Genomic DNA, 17,595 nt, shown 5'->3' on the forward strand with positions numbered 1-17,595 from the left:
TCAGTCCTGGGAGATTAGGCAAGCAGCAGATTCTTTTTTGTCCTTCTAATCGTGGTAAAATGTATATACAACACGAAACTTACATTTTTACCATTGTTTTCATTCTTTATTTTTAATTGTGGTCAAATATGCACAGAATGTACCGTCGTAGCCATTTTTAAGCGTAGTGGCATTAAGTACATTCACAGTGTTGTGCAACCATCACCACTGTCCATTTCTAGAACTTTCCCATCATCCCGATCCGAAATTCTACCCATTGAGCAATAACTCACCCCTCCCTCTAAACCTCGGCAATCTCTACTCTACTTTCTGTCTCTATGAATTTGCCTATTCTAAGTACGTCGTTTAACTGGGATCACGAGATTTGTCCTTTTGCGTCTGGCTTATTTCATCAAACGTGTTTTCGGGGTTGACACATACTGTAACACACATCAGAACTGCTTTCCTCTTTAAGGCTCAGTAATATCATATGGACACACTGCTGTTCCACTGATGGACGCTTGGGTTGTTGCCATCTTTTGGCTGTCGTGATTATTGCTGCTGTGAACACTGGCGTGTAAGCTCTCTGTTTAAGTCCCTGCTTTCAGTTCTTTTGGGGTATATACCTGGCAGCAGAATTACTAGATCCTACGGTAATCCCGTGTTTAGCTTTTCGAGGAACCACCAGACTGTGTTCCCTTGGGTTTTCTCTAAAGTGAGGGCACTCTGCCGTGCCACGGGTCTGTGCTGACGAATTACTTTGGGAAGTAGGTTGAAACCAGCTGGGTGCAGAGAGGCTGCCCACCAGTGCAGTTTACCACTCTCCCCAGTACTCATATGGGTCAGGCGTGTTCCAGTGCTCTGAAGGCCACGATGAGCCCAGGGTGCACGCTTTCTCCTTCTGAGGTGAACTAACTACATTGTGGCTGGAAAGTGGCTCCGAAGGGAAATAAGTTTCTGTCCTGTTCACTTGCCTGGAATTTCAGAAACGGTGAGGATATGTGCATACATTTCTGATTTCATTGCTAGAACTAAGCCCCTCACACCTGACTGGACGAGGACTGGGGAAGAGGGCAGAAGACCTAATTGGGAAGGCAGGAAGGGGGTTGGCACTAAGACTGAAGCTCTCAAAACCCTGATGGGAGTTACAGGATGGCCTAGATCACGTGGGGCGTGTCCAGGGGAGCAAGGGAGCAGGAGATCCCACCCAGCCCCGAGCTGCTGAACTCAGACTGGCTCTTGGTTCACATCTCAGTTCTTCTGCTTGCTAGTGTGGGCAGTGAACTTGAGCTTCTCGAGTTCAGCTTTCTCATTTGTAAAATAGGGACGTCATAAAGTTATGAAGATAAAACAAAACCACGTATGGGGCGCCATTCACACAGTGCCGGCCCTCACACTCAGTACAGCTTAGGAAACTAGCTGGCTGTGTTCCTCAAGCCCCGACTACTCAGGCGCTGTGTCAGAGTGGGAAGCCCTTCCCTCACCTCCCAGTTCTAGAAATCTGCTTTAAAGCATGGGTTTTTTGATGCGCTTTGCATTTTGGTGGCCATTTCCAGAACTTACATGTTGCCTTTCTACGGCTTCCTTTCTCTCCAAATCAAACGCTTCGTCTTTTGGGGACTGGCAGGTGGGTTTTACTTGTACGTACAAAACTGACTTTAAGCAAAGGATACGTTCTTTGCTTAAAAAAAAAAAAAATTAAAAACAAACCAACAGAAAGCCTCAGTTATTCTGGGCAAAACTCTTCCAGACGCCTTTGGACGTGAATATGTCTCGTTAGTGACCCCATTTCATTTACTAAAAATGGTTTCACTCTCCAGGCAGCCAGAGCAGGATTAAAGGGAGAAATGATGTGAAAATACTTGAGGCCATAACCTTATGTAAATACGAATCATTATCATTAATCATAAATACAGAAAATGAGATGTTTGATAAGTGAGCTGTATCAAAATAGACAAGTCTTCCTGTCTTCCCTGCCTTTCCCTGCTCTGCCTGGTGCTGGGAGCAGAGGTGGCCTCAGCTCTGCTCATCCTTGCTGATTTAATTCAATGAGCCGACCTGCAAACACAGCCAGGGTTCCAATGATACAGACAAGCATGAAGACTCCAAGGAGAATGTGGTCCATCACCATTGCAACATACTTCCATTCCTCAGCCGCCTGGGAGAGAGAAAAGTGTTAGAATTTCCTTACGATGGTTTTTGGACTGACCATGTTCATGCTATGCATCAATTATGGCCCACTCAAAGCCCGTAACATCCCTTGGCTGGCATTGTGGTCTTTATTATTCGAATAGATTATTCACAATGTGTTGGCTCACTAAGGTGGCTTAGAGGTGGTCACCAATGCTGCCTCTTGAATGCCAGCCTACTCCTCAGGACAAACCCATCCGTCTGTGTTCACGTATTGGATCATTGAAACCCGGAGGTGTGGGTTTCAAGTCACGAAGCTTACGTTATTGGACTCCTGGTCTGACTTCATGGTCTCTGCGATGTATTTGACTCCTTCAATGGCACTTTTTACCTCCGGGTGTTTGATCAGGGGAGAGTGGAAGCCCATGGGTGGAGGCCCCGGCTTCCCAGAAATGTCAGAAATATCAATGTCTTCTGTAAAAATCTTTTTGTCTTGTTTTTCTCTGGATGGTCTTTTCATTGTGGAGAAGAACATGATATTTGGGATAGTGTCGATAAAAACCTAACACGAAAAAGAAATCCATGCATGAATTAACGCCAGTAGTGCAAGTATCAAACTCTGACTTTGAATTAGCCGTGTGACTTTAGGCAAATCAGTCAGCTTCGCTGGACCTTAGGGTCTTTGTCCTTAAAACACAAGGACGATACTAGATTTTCTCAAAATTTCCTTCAGACTTACCCCGTGGCCTGTCAAATTACTATGGTTAATAGAGCTGATTTTGTCATGTGAACAGTTCACCACTGGAGGGAGCCCGTGCGCAGCTGTTGGGCTCGAGAAACCAATGAAGTTTAAGCTTCCAGCCTTCAAGGAACCGGCTTCCTTCAAAGCCTTGTGTTAGTTGGATAATATGATTAAAGGAAAAGCCCTTCTGGCTAAAAAAATATATGAGGGTCCAGCCTCCAAAACAGCCACAGTGTTTTTTTCTCCCCATTTCTTATTCCTGAAGAAATGCAACATGGGCGTTGCCAGGAGTCACGTAAGTCTTTATAGATACAGGGACTGATTGTCCTCCCAAAAGAATACACTGCAAGCAATAGTTTCTCTGTTAATTCATGACAAATCTTTTGCATTCTGCAGAAAACACCCTGACATCAGTGTCTCTGTGAAGTTTTACCTAAAAACTGACATATTTGAAATGCTAACACTTTTTAAATTTCAATAATGCAAATACCTGAAACCAAGTTCCTCACGAAAACTCACTTTTTGACAATTTCTTGTCAAGCATCCTCTCTATCTCTAGCCCTTATTTTATTCTCAGCAGATGATTTGACCAGCAAAAAATAAGCAGTCTGTTCACAGATTGGGAGACATACAAACAGAAACCTCAGGAATTTCACAGATTCTGAATAAAAAGTGATATATTCACCTTCTCTAATCAAAGAGACTCTTTAAACGTGAATTTGGAGTGGGCTTTGTTAATTCTGTTTTTCTTCTGTGTCTGGGAAGGCTATAGGAATTACTTATCCCTAGCAAGAGGCTAAAAGAAAGTTTCTTCCGGAAATCCTCTAAAAATCCCCGGAAAGGACAGTTCCTAAGGGCCCACATGCATCAGCCAGGATTCCACCAGCCAAGTGAAGGGAGAGACGTTCGTGAGGGCAGTGCTGCCCCCCGGGGGGGGGGGGGTTGGTGGCAGGGCCCTCGCTCGCTCACCTTGCGTACCCAGTCGGGCATGACGTGGGTGCTGGGGGAGCGGTGGTGTGTGTTGATGACAATGACCGTGATGATGATGGACGCGATGACAAACACCATGGTGAACAGCATGTATTTCCCAATCAAGGGCACGGCACTGGAGGTGGAAGGGATTAGCTCCACGATGACCAGGAGGAACACGGTCAAGGACAGCAGGACAGAGATGCTCAGAGTCATCTTCTCTCCTGCACGGAATGAAAAAGAAATACAACCCATTCACTGGTCATGGGCTGAATTGTTCTCTTCGGTTTTCTGCATGGAAGTCCTAAGCCTCATGGCCTCAGTGGCAGTATTTGTCGATGAGGCCTGTAAAGACGCAATTAAGTCAACATGAGTTCATCAGGGAGGGCGCTCCTCCAATGACTGGTGTCCTGAGAAGAAAGGGGGATTGGGGAGCACCTGGGTGTCTCCGCCGGTGAAGCGTCTGACTCCTGCTCAGGTCACGATCTCGTGGTGCGTGAGTTCGAGCCCCGCATCTGGCTCTGCGCTGACGGTGTGGAGCCTGCTTGGGATCCCCTCTCTCTCCCTCTCTTTCTCTCTCTGCCCTTCCCCCACTTGTGCTATCGCTCTCAAAATAAACTTTAAAAAAAAAAAAAAAAAGAAGGAGATTAGGGCACGGACACACACAGAGGGGAAAGACCAGGGGAAGCCACAGGGAGGAGACGGCCATCCACAAGCCAAGGAGAGAAGCCTAGAGGAAACCAGACCTGCCGACACCGTGACCTCCAGGACTGTGTGGACAAAATTCCTGTTGTTTCAGCCACCCGGTCTGTGGCACTTTATTAGGGCAGCTGTAGCAGACTAATACGCCACAAAACCCAGGGGGTGAGAACCATGTGACCCGCATACAGCTGGGGACATTTGGGGGGCAGAATTTCGTCCTCTGGGACCTTAGCACCGTAGCTCTACTGACCATGGCAAGTGACAGACACTTCCACTAGAGGCCGCCAAGCAGCCGAGGGCTGCTTTGTCTCCTGTCCCAGCATTCCACTGCTTGGTGGAACTCAGGGAGCCAGGTACACCAAGCTGAGTGACAAGCTAGACTCCAGGTGGCAGTTTTTCTGTCTGCAACAGACTATCATCAACCTCACAAAGCTGAGCCACGGTCTGACCTACTCGTGACCCAGCAGGTGGATGGGCAACCCAGGAGCGCATGCATACTTTTCTCGGTATGGGAGGGGGCTGCAAGACCAAAACCGAGAAAAGGACAAAAACCAGTGAACTTTGCACATTCATTTAGAGGACAGTTTGGTTTTCTTCTTGTTTTGTCTTTCATATCAAGGGACCAGGGGTTCCCCTGCCCCGACCTCTTCTCACCAGATCCTATCATTTCAGGGTGGACAATTCCCCGTTCGAGTCTCGGTATGGCAAGCCAGGAGGGTGGGGGACTGAATGGCCCTGGAATATTTTTGTGGGGACTGACGGCCTCGGAGGCAGCTCGAGAGCCTTTGGAAGGGACTTCCCTTGGGCTGGTCTTGCTGTTTGTCTCGGGAGACCCTTGTGTTGTCCCGTTCGCCAGTATGGAGCTTTTCCCCGTACTGGATGCTTCCAGATGCTAGGAGTGTATACAGGAAATGGAGTGGATGCAAACAAGAAATGATCGATTCCACCTAGTGAGAAGAAGTCTACCGAGTGGGTAGGAAAGTCTTTAAAAGTGAAAAAAGAGGGGGCACCTGGGTGGCTCCGTCGGTTGAACATTTGACTCTTGGTTTCGGCTCCGGTCATAATCTCACAGTTTGTGAGTTGATAGCACTGAGCTTTCTGGGAATCCTCTCTTTCCCTCTCTCTGCCCCTCCCCTGCTCATGCTCACTCTTTCTCTCTCTTAAAATAAATAAACTAAAATAAAGATAGGTAATTTTTTGTGAAAAAGATGTAAATATGAAAATTGATCAAGTTACATCATATTTCTTGAGTAATAATGATAATAGCTAACATTTACCAAGCATTTTCACTGTTCCGCATGCTTTTCAAGCATAAACCATCGCACATATAGAGATTCTGACTAGTTTCCATATTGCCCTAACTAGTAGTCTCTTCACTTTAAGAAGCTTAATTTGTTAGAAAGTCAAAAACAAATTGTGTTTGTGATCATTTGTTTAAAAATAAGTACAGTCATAAGAACAACGGGCATTCTGTGGGGCAAGTTCTGCCTTATTCTCTACTGTATCCGTGCCACATAACAATTGTTCAACAAATACATGTCAAATGAGTGAATTCATAATCTTTTTTTCCCCTTGTTATAAAGTTAGACTTAGACTTTCTGTGTGTGTGTGTGTGTGTGTGTGTGTGTGTGTGTTTATTTGTGTTTATCATTTTGATATAATTGTTCCCTGTCATAAGTTTGAGGACTGTCTGTATCCTTTCTTTGTCCCCACTTGTCTGCCCTAAATTGTTTATGAGCAGTGACTTCTCACAGGCACTTGTGTGCCCTCTTCCCCTTTTCTGGGGATTGTTGGTGTTTGTTGAAATTATGTCACAGATGTGATCACTCAGTAGGAAATAAGGAAGTTGTCCAGGCTGATATGTGAGAAAGACTTGCCACTTGGGAAGTATGGTCGTGTGTGTAAAGATAGTGCCACCCGGAAAACAGATATGCAAAAGCGATTTTCAAATGGCAAGCGGTGAGCAAAAGAGGCAAGACCTGAGAGCGCCTGGGTGGCTCGGTTGGTTGAGCGTCCAACTTCGGCTTAGGTCACAATCTCACGGTTCGCGAGTTCAAGCCCCGCGTTGGGCTCTGTGCTGACAGCTTGGAGCCCGGAGCCTGCTTCCAATTCTGTCTCCCTCTCTCTCTGCCCCTGCCCGCTCATACTCTGTCTCTCTCTCAAAAAAAAAATAAATAAACGTAATTTTTTTTTTTTTTTAAAGAGGCAAGACCTGGCTTGGTCAGGATATAGCAAGTGGCTTCACAGGGGAAGTGGCACGAGGGGTGACCCAAGCCTTACCCAGCATGTCTCTGGGCACACAGTAGGTATTCAGCAAGTAAGCATTGATGGTTATTCGCTTTAACTACACTGAGCTGTGTCTGTGCACCTCCAGGGTCACGGTCAACTCTCTGCCTGCTCCGTAGTCTGCTCTAGCTGTGAGCTCCCCCCACCCGTGACTCACCACTGAACGTGGCCTCTCGGTAAATGCATCCTCCCAGCGATGATGATTTGGGCCTGTCTGCTCATCCTTGTTTGTTAGCCCATAATTATTTCTGGTTTTCCCCAAAATAGCGGCACAAGATCTGCCTGCATCAGCAGCCATGGCACCTGCACCCACCTGAGTCTGTGGGCAGGTAGAACACCAGGCCGGTTAGGAAGGAGAAGAGCAGGCAGGGAATGATGACGTTGACGATGAAGTAGAGGGGCAGGCGCTGCATGACGAAGTGGTAGGTGATGTCCAGGTAGGGGGTGGAGGGGCAGCAGGCGTAGAACACCCAGTGCTTCCAGCCTCGGGACTCCTTGATCACCCATTCTCCGCTTTCCATGAAGTTGCTTAGGTCTGGTTGGTCGCTTTCCTGAGAAGATGAAATGAAACTTTGAAAACCCAGCCACATCACCCTGAGGAGGGGTGGGTTTCAAAATCAGCTGTAATAAAGCAACAGGAGGCGGTGCTGTCGTGTACCCCGGACAGGACCCACGAGGGCCACTTCCGGTTTGGGGCCATAGAGTCCTTTCCTGTAAAATAAGGGGGCTGGGACTATTGGGATCCTCCATGTTGACTACACATTCAAGTCACCTGGGAACTTCAAAACATATTGGTGCCTTAGTCCCACCCCAGACCGATTAAGCCAAAATTCCTAGGACGGAGCCTGGGCATGGGAATTTACATAAGCTTTCAGGTGGTACTCATGGGCACACATCAAGAACCGTCCCCGTATCGAGAACCACTGAGCTGGACGATCCCAAAGTTCAGATGGGCGCTGGGAGCCTGTGACTCTGGAGGCACAGAGTTGGACACCTGAATTACGCGTTTCCTGAGACCAGCCGCATCACACCAGGGCAGCACCTACCGGGTTGATGGCCACCACAGAGCCATCGTAGGTCCAGGTACCCAGCTTCATGCTGCAGTTCTGTTCATCAAAGGGAAAGTGGGTGACGATGATCTCACAGTAGCTTTTGAAGATGGCTGGAGGCGTCCACGTGATGTGGCCAGTGTAGTCCAGGAGCACTTTGGTGAACTTGACAATGGCAAAGTCACCATCTGCACTGCAATTGGGAGCAAAGAGGAACATGACTCCAAGTGACGGATGAGCCTTCAGTTCTGCTAGGGGATGTTAGCAGGAGACAGCTGTTAATTATTCAGGTGCTAATTATAGACGCTTTCACTGGGACAGTGTCACTTTTTATCCATAGCAGTGTTTCCCAGGTTTGTCTGATAATAGAATCGCTGGGGTGCTTGTTTAAAATACAGGTTTCCCAGCACCATCTGAAGCACTAAATCAGAATATCTGGGGAAGAACCTAGGAATCTAGTTTTTTTTGTTTTTGTTTTTTTTCCAACGTTTATTTCTTTTTGGGACAGAGAGAGACAGAGCATGAACGGGGGAGGGGCAGAGAGAGAGGGAGACACAGAATCGGAAACAGGCTCCAGGCTCTGAGCCATCAGCCCAGAGCCCGACGCGGGGCTCGAACTCCCGGACCGCGAGATCGTGACCTGGCTGAAGTCGGACGCTTAACCGACTGCGCCACCCAGGCGCCCCTAGGAATCTAGTTTTAAGGAAATAACAGGTAACACTGTATACCCGATTTTTTTTTTTTCCTTCCCAGTCCTCAGTAGTATTTGTAATGTTAATTTCCATCTATTCCTCCCCCAGTATATCTTGAAAGTTAACTGGGGGAAAAAAACAGGAATTTAAAATAAAAACAGGTCCAGTGGCTCGTTACTGGGGTAAGCAGGTTAAGAAGGGCTCTGTTACCTCTTCCAGAACTATTTAGAACTCGATAGGGCGGGGCTCCAAACCCAGATGCCTCCATGGCCAGGCAGGTGAGGAAGGCGGTAAGGGCAGGGGAGAGCCCTCTCTCCTCTAAAGAAGGTGACACTCCGCTTTGCTGTGGCTTCCTTGTGTGAGTGAAGGCCCAAAACTGCCAGATATTTGAATTTTTCCTCAGAAGCGGGAAATCTAGATTTTTTAATACAAAGTTTCCATATTTTTGAATGTTGGATTTTTCTAGAGAGACTAAAACTCCAGAGTTCAATGTGATATTTTTAAATTTCCGAAAGTTGGCACTAATTTCTCACTACAAAAATCCAACATGGTAGATATTAAAAAATAAGAAGCCACTTCTGCAGGCCTCATTCAGTGGGCAGTCCACTTGACCCCAAATGGCCTGTGTCCTGGGGCCTTGGCCAAAGGCATTTAGAATAGATGTTGAACAAGTGGGTGGGGTCTGCCTTGGTGGGCTTTCGGGGACATATGGCATATATTGGAGTCTCACTTCATTAACCAAGAGATTTTCTTCCCACTGATTTTTCCTTGGGCTGGAGGTAGGGCTCTATCCAGAAAACTATGCAGTTTTGGACCTTCCCAAAAGAGACCCAAAGAGCAGAGGGCCACAGGGTCATCTGGGTCCATCTCTATAGATAGAGATAAGTAAAACAGGGTTCTCCCCCCACCAGGGTGTTCCCGAGTGAGTTTGTCAAAAGGAGGAGCGGATTTTAATGGCGACTCTTAGATTCTTGCTGAACGAGAAAACTGACTAACACAAGACACTCTGCTCCGTCAGCGTATTTGTCCGAAAAGGTTACAGAAATGATTGGATAATTTGGCTCAAGCTTGAATCTCAGGTGCCACTGGGAAATATGTAGTAGAAAATCAAAGTAGGAGGGCCAGCCTTAAATGAGGGTGTCATTTCCATTCACAAGCCCCTGCCGCCCTCCCTGGTCAATCTGCGAGAAGGCACAGCCTGCTCACACAGACACATGCTGTAGAATGTCAGGCCGCACATCCTCTCGGCCGATGGCGAATGCTCCTGCCTGGGAAGGATGCTCTTTGAAACGAACGTTCCCTGACAAATGAAGGGCGTATGATAATGAACCTGTCATTAAACCAGAGTGTCTTGAATCACATTATAATTTCACAACATGCAGTCTGTCACGGAGCCCGGTGGATGGGCTACGCAGGCGTCCCAGGCCATCAGCAGCACGCGACGCCCTGGGAAGCCGTGACGACGTGATGGATAACAACCCCGGGAGGTTCAGACCTATTGGTAGGAAGGACATTTAATTCCAAGGAACTCAATTATATGAATTTGGGTTCCTTGGATGGCTGCCCTACACCCTTCAGGAGCTCTCAGGGATTAAATGTCCCCCACCCCACAGCCCTGATTCAATTTGGCTCTGATAATTGTTTCTATTCATAACATGAGACACCATATGGCACCCCTAGCATGTCAACTTGGCTCTTGGTTTTTAAGGGTTATTTAATGTGAACGGTGGTGAGAAGCATACTGAGAGTAGCAGCCCTTCCAATAGGGCTTGGGCTCCACCTGCCCCAGGAATGTCGCCCTCCCCAGCCCGTCTGTTTTGCTTACTTGTTATAGAGAACGAGGTCTGGGCGCCAGATCTTTTCCGAAGGAATGTGAATTTTTTTCACGCCACCATAGTCCTCTGGATTCCATTTTAGGTTGTAGTCTACCCATTGCTAAAACATGGAGACGACATTTTGCTAATAAAAAGAGCTAAACACATTTTTCAAAAACCTAAGAGTTCTGATGGGTATGATAGTTCAGATGTGGACAAGAGTTGTGCTCCAGTAAAAGAGGTTTGATTCAGAATTCAGCTTGCACGCTAGTAAACAATAACACCAAACGCCTCTATAGTACTGACTACTTGTAGACACTATTACAAGCATTTTACCCATATTCATCTCGTGGTCTTCACAATAGTCCTCTGAGGGAAGAGCAATTATTGGCCCCATTTTACAGATGACAAATCAAAGGTACTTCAGGGTAGCCCGTCTCCCATGCCATCCTGCCCACCCCAGGAAAGGAGCATGACCTTCTGGTAAACATTTCCCCCAAGCAGGCAACATCATTTTGTAAAAATGGTATATTTCTTTCCTACCTTCTAAAAGTAATAAATGCCCAACGTAGCAAATTCAGATGACACAGTGTTATGACCTGAACTGCGTCTCCCCCAGAATTCACGTGTTGAAACCCCAGTTTCCAGTACCTCATAATATAACTTCATTTGGAGATAGGGTCTAATTAGGTTAGAATTAGGTGCTTAAGAGAGGCTCTAATGCAACACAACTGGTGTCCTTAAAGAAGGGGACATGGGACGGCAAACATTTTCAAAAAGAATGCCATGTGAACATGACGTTGGCCAACTACACGCAAAAGAGACAGGCCTGGAGCAGTTCGTCCCTCACAGCCCTCAGACGGAACCAGTTCTGCCGATACCTTGACTTTGGACGTTTGGCCTCAAGAGCTGCAAGAGAATAAATTTCTCTTGTTTGAGCCACCTCGTTTGTGGCTTTGTTTATGGTAGGTGGCCTAGCAAACTAATATACAAACACAAAACACGAAGTAAAAAACAAACACACACATACCAACAAGTACGACCCATAATCTCACTACACCAAAATATTTATACTTCCACGATGTTGGTATGTAAACCGTGTTACCCAGATTGATTCCCTTTGGGCTCAGGTTAAATTCCGGGGTGAATACCAGCAGCATCAGTGCAGTTATCTAGCTGAATACCTGTTTCAGTCGCACATTGGTTGTCACAATCTGATTTACTTCATCCTGAAAAAAGAGAAGACCCCATCTTTAGGGGTAAGGACGGGAGGAGGGGGGAGGGTGCTGCAGGGTGAGAGGGGCGGGGAGCCCAGAGTGCGGCTGTCTCACCACGTTGATGAGCTGTATCAGCTGCAGACCCACGGTGACCTCCACAACCTGGCGGTGGTCTTCCACGGGCCGAACCACACTGTTGTAATCTTCAAACAGCTTTGCCACCAGGCGGGTCTCATGTTCGGAGCCTAGGACGAGGCCAGCTGAGACAGCAAATGACACACACACTGTCAGATTCTGCTCCCCGCCCTCTACAAACACTCGCATAAGTAACTGAGGCGTGACCAGCTAATGGAAGGCACACAGGCCCCCTTGTTGAAGGGCTCCCAGTGCAGCTTCTATTGCCCTAAGTTCTTTTCCAATCGCAGCTGCTGGTGCGGTCCCTTCCCTGGTGGGGTGTGCCAGATTATCCTGACACTTGTGCTCTGAGCAGATGACATTCCTTAATACAGCCTCTGGCTGAATCAGGCTTGTCGCTGCGCACACACAAGAAGACAAGTCCACACAAAAGCCCGTCTTCGTATTTCAGAGACTACTCATGGGGCGATGAAATCTCAGGTTGGCTGGCGTCAGATCTCACGATGCGCTGAACAGCCGAAAATTGATGCCGGTTCATACCCGCTGGGATGACCGCCATTCACAGAACTGAAGACGGTGAGTGTTGGTGAGATTGGGGCACGGTGCAGCCACCGTGGGAGAGCGTTTGGCGGTTCGTCACACGAGGTGCATGCAGAGTGACCCTGCGACCTAGTGATGCCACTCCTAGGTGTATCCCTCAAAGAACTGGCCACACAAAAACTCGTGCACCAGTGTTCACGGCAGCGTTATACATAATAGCCAAAAGATGGAAACAACCTGAATGCCCATCAGCACATAAAGCGGATGAACAAATTGCGCCATATACATGCGGTGGAATATTTTTCACCCATAAAAATGAATGAAGAGTTGACTCATGGTACAACATGGTTGAGCCCTGAAAACGTGCTAAGTGAAAGAAATTGGACACAAAGGGGCACATAGTGTGTGATTCCATTGGTATGAAATATCCAGAAGAGGTAAATCCGTAGAGCTAACAGATCAGTGGTTAGCAGGGGCTGAGGAGACAGGGGAAGCGAGAGTAACTGCCGATGGGTACAGGGTTTCCTTTTGGGGTGACGAAAACGTTCTCGAACTAGATAAGCGGTGATGGTTGCACAACACCGTGAATGTACTAAATGTCACTAAATCACACACTCCAAATGGTAGTTTTATGTGATGCGTATTTTCCTGTGGCAAATTCTACGTAGTGTGTTTTTTCTTGTAATTAAAAAAATTAACTGCTGGTGGGTCCGTGTCCCTGTTAACTTAACATTAAGTAAACACCACGTGCTTTTCTGACCTGGGTTTGGAGCTCCTCCTGTCTGGAGCACGAGTGACTTCTTAGGAATCTTTACTGCATTTTCCCTCAGGTGGGTGAAAAATAGTATCTACTACTCTTGGACCCCACAGCTTTTCTATATCCAATGTTATGCAGTTCTCACCAGCCTGCGACGAGGCAGGCAGACGGTCATTCTCACGTGAGATCTGAGAGGCTGGAAGACTTGTCCAAGGTCCTGCGGCTGGGGCGGGGCTTGGGAGGAGCCCTGTCATTCTGCGCTGTGCTCCTGCACTGACTCGTGAGGTCACGAGTGTGCCGTGGGCTGTCTTAGAAAGTGCACGAATGGACCCACCGTTCTAACCATGAGAAAAAGCGTTCCAAATTCCAGCAAGTGCCTTATGAAGGATCTTTGTAACTCCAGCCTTGCGTGGATTGGGGATTGTCTGTTCAGGGTCATGAGAGGAAGCAGACACATGATCCATTTGCCCTAATTCATGTAAGCAGATCTCCCCTTTCCGCAGGTTATTCCTGAAGCCACCATACCTTTTCCCTGGGCCGTGACAACTTGAAAAATCGCATGAGTGAGATGCTTTCCCTTGTCCCCAGTAATGTTAACCTCTTGCCTCTAAGACAGGTCATTATTTTTCTTTATTGTTTTTCTCCTTGAATCCTAGGTTTGAAAGAGTTTGTCAACCAAATAACTGTTAAGTTAACCAATTACCTTTCTATTTTTATTAATAAAAATAACTAGCGTATCCAATTTGTTATGTGGCAGACACGCTTTATACGTATTGACTCTTTCTTTTCTCGTAACTGGGTGGGGTAGGCATGGTTCTTGTCTTCACTTTACAGAGGAGGAAACTGAACCATAGGGAGGTTGAGTGAGTTGTCCAGATTTCATAAACGGTGGAGCCAGGACTCAAGCCCAGCGACCATGCTCTCCACCACTATTTCTCACCCAGAACTTTGGACCAGCTTGAAATAACCAATGTCACACAATGAGTCGAAACACGTTCATCCCCACAAAAATGTGTATTTTGTTAGGAGAGCTTCATTGAAGGCCCTGTATTTGTATTACCTTATTGAATCCTTATAATAATCCTATGAGATAAGTCTTTACCCCTAGTTTACAAGTGAGAAAATGGACATTCGGACAGTCGAAGCATGTGCTCATGGTTCCCAGCTAGTTGGAAGTGGGATTATAAATGCAGGCAATCTGACCCCAGGGTCTGTGCTCTTTGTCACCTCCCTTAGGGTGAATGTATCTTTTCCATTTGGATTTTTGAAGCTTTCCGCGTAGCTTGTTAAATGTCTTCATTATGACCTTCCTGGATTCTATGTATAGAACCCCTGACCTAGCCTACCTCATTTCTAGTTTCCCCAATTTTCTGAACCCCAAAGCATCCATGCAGCACTTAAACACAACGCCTCACCCAAATCACTTGCATTCAAGGACGCTTCAAGGGAGCGTGTTGTCCAAAGACCCAGTTTTTGCTGTCACCCCATGGAGCACCTGGGACACAGCAATGCCCTGTCTTCCACACCTGTCTCTCCTGGGCCCCTCCTGGCTCATGGACAGGGCACTGTCATGGGTCACTGAGTGCCTTGGCTACAGAGTGTGAAGCTATTGCTTTGGCACTGGCTGGGCTGCTTATCTTTAAGTGACTGTTTATTCCCCTTTGACAGGAAGACCATACTAGAAAGCAACAGATAGAGCAGATGGTCTACATTATGTAGCAGGAAAACTATGCAGGCCAACTCTATGGTCCACTGGGGAGAAGGCAAGGACTGGGAGACAGGCCCGGTCAGCATTCCAGTGACATTTGCTTCCTCCTCTCTCAGTCTCACTAATAACAAGGAACCTTGTTCTTTCCGTAATGCATTTCTAAGGAATTTCTAAGGAGGTCTCCATTTCTTAGATTGGGTTCATTGTTTGTTTCTTTTTTTTCCTGCCCAAAGCAGGGTGGAGTAATAGAAAACATACAGGACTTGAAGTCAGAATTCTGTGATTCTGTTCCCAGCTCCAATGTGGTCCGTATAATTAATTGGACCAGTTCTTCATGGAATCAATGAATCACAGTAGATACTTTCTTAAAAAGACAGGGTATAAATTAATAAACACACACACAGAAATAATGTCAAAGTCTTTCTTTTCAGCAAAATCATAGGCGTAATCTGTATTCAGATGGTAGTAACATTAATTCATTCATTATCTGTTGAGCACTTACTATATGCAAAGCATTGTTTTAAGAGCTTTGAGATATTCAGAGATGAATTATACGAATCTTGTCTTTCTACCCTCATGAAGATTGACATTTGTCATTTACCCAAAGAGCCAGGAACAAGTTGCAAAGTAATATGGAGTAAGAAAAGTGGCAGTGAAGTACTTGGGATTCTGGAGACGGAAGAGAGGAAAAGGTTGTGATGAAAGGTGCTATGTAAGTAGAACAGAGATCATTATGTCCCTGATGTGAATGAGAATTTTGGCCACAAAGAACTGATTCTAACTAGGGGAACCCAGCCACAATTTCCAAGTGTTCTTTTTGTACTCTACTAGGTCGATTTGCATTTTTAAAAAAAATTTTTTAATGCTTATTTATTTTTGAGAGAGAGAGAGAGAGAGAGAGAGAGAGAGCATGAGCAGAGGAGGGGCAGAGAGAGAGGGAGACAGAATCTGAAACAGGCTCAAGGCTGTCCGCACAGAGCCAGATGCAGGATTCAAACCTGGGAACTGTGAGATCATGATGACCTCAGCTGAAGTCAGACAACCGACTAAGCCACCCAGACACCCCTCAATTTGCAGTTTTTATGGAGGAACAGTACGATGGATTGGGCAAAAGGAGTTCTGAAATGTTACTAGTCACTTTAGGTAATTCTCGTCTCAACGTGGTGCCGTATCTCTAGCTACCTTTGACGCTTGCAGGCTGTGTTTTCTAATGAGGCCCACAATAAACAGTCTTCGACTGATCTCATTCCAACCTTTATAAATTAGGTGACCTCAGGCAGGTCAGTTCATGTCTTTCAGCCTCAGTTTCCCTATAATAACAAATTTAAGTTGTGGGCCTTGCCTCATCTAGCTCTGAATTTCTCTGAACTCCTATGTGAACTGATACCAGGAAATTCTAGGTTTGATCTAAATATATATCACATGCTGTTTTAGATGGGTAAACACGCATTTTCAGGGGTCTTTGGTATCCTAAGAGATCACCTGAGGATTTTCACATGTAAGCATATCACTTAAGAATTTTCATTGAGTGTAGCGTTTGCAGGCACATACACGCTTACACACACACACACACACACACACACACACACACACACACGCGTGTGGCACACCCACTGCACCACCGTCACCAACGCTATCACCACCAGGCCAGTTTGGGTTGGATCAAGTCCAAGTCCTGCAGACTGGAATTTATCAGAGCTCAGGCAATTTCCCTGAATTCTGCTGTTGAAAAACATGAATAATAAAGCTTTTTACCATTGTTGCCCAGAAGGCCTGTGTTTGTCGGAGCAATATTGGAAAAGAGAAATCACAGAATGTCAGCCGTCTCGTTTCTCCATTGGGATGATATCACCAGTAAACTTTTATGTGAAGCAATCAGCAAGCATCTCCTACTTCCCCCTACCGGAAGTTTGGGATCAAGGCTAGCGTTTCAGCTGCTGTGTTGTGACACATTCCAGAGGTGAATGCAGGTCAAGGGCTGTGCAAGGTTTTATAGTTTCATTTCAAACCCAAACTTACATATGGTAAAAAAGTAGGCAGAAACGCATTCATAGGGCTTTTTGGTTTTTAACTTTGGAAGTTAAAAAAAAAAAAAAAGAAAGAAAGACCAAATGTAATCTCTCACGGAAAGAGTTTAGTTACAATTATTAATAGGATTCTCTTTCCAGCACATGGAGCTGTCAATCAATCTCTTCATTATCAGAATTCTCCCAGAGCAGTAAAAGGACTTGTTAACCAAATTGTCTGTAATTATAAGATGCCACTCTAAGTGCTTACAGTTGTTCAGATATGAAAGCTGCTCCGGGAGGGTGGTAAGGCTGCTGAATCTGATCATAAGGGCAAGTCCGATGCCAGGCACTGATGGAGGCAGAGACCCGCACATCTACTTTGCAGGCTTTGAGCCCGCAGCTCCTATTTTAATTGGATAACACAAATTAGAAATCTTTATCCACAAACCGAATCAAGCCAACAGGAGTGAGAAACTGGCAGAGTATACTGCCTCAGGCTGACAAAGCCCTACCACTCTGTATTCCCCTCAGACAAGCAACATACAGGTCTGGGGGCTTCCAGTGCTTCAGCGTCACAGGAGAGCCCCTCGACCCTGGCACTTACCTGAGCAGAGCCCAAGGAGCAGGAGGAGCGGCCAGGGCTCCATGGGCTGTGGGTGCTGGTGTGGATGGGTGCCGCTCGTGGGGACTCTCTGGCCAGAAGCTTGGCTGTTAGAGGGCTTGGAAAGTGAGTCGGCTCAGTGGAGCTATTGTTTCACACCACCTGTTTGTGGTAAGTGACAGCTGGGCTGCCCAGAGCCCTGGGAGCCCAGGGAGTTGCTAAGGGCCTAACAGTATTACAGGGTGCCTCACTTTACATAATTGCT

At 46.5% G+C, this 17,595-nt stretch overlaps 1 protein-coding gene across 1 annotated transcript; it reads right to left on the minus strand.

Moving 5' to 3' along the window:
* Positions 1 to 79: 79 nt before the first annotated feature.
* On the minus strand, positions 80 to 17,476 carry CHRNA1 (cholinergic receptor nicotinic alpha 1 subunit). Its single transcript, XM_040475435.1, has 9 exons — positions 17,334 to 17,476; positions 11,695 to 11,840; positions 11,548 to 11,592; positions 10,375 to 10,484; positions 7,855 to 8,050; positions 7,122 to 7,359; positions 3,821 to 4,044; positions 2,432 to 2,671; positions 80 to 2,137 (listed from the first exon to the last, which is right to left on the minus strand). Exons 1-9 carry the CDS (start codon positions 17,374 to 17,376, stop codon positions 2,006 to 2,008), a joined length of 1,374 nt encoding a protein of 457 aa, XP_040331369.1. The 5' UTR covers positions 17,377 to 17,476; the 3' UTR covers positions 80 to 2,005.
* Positions 17,477 to 17,595: the final 119 nt, after the last annotated feature.

This window comes from Herpailurus yagouaroundi, unplaced genomic scaffold (assembly GCF_014898765.1).
Source record: "Herpailurus yagouaroundi ecotype Mexico unplaced genomic scaffold, PumYag 140, whole genome shotgun sequence".
Classification (NCBI taxonomy): Eukaryota; Metazoa; Chordata; class Mammalia; order Carnivora; family Felidae; genus Herpailurus; species Herpailurus yagouaroundi.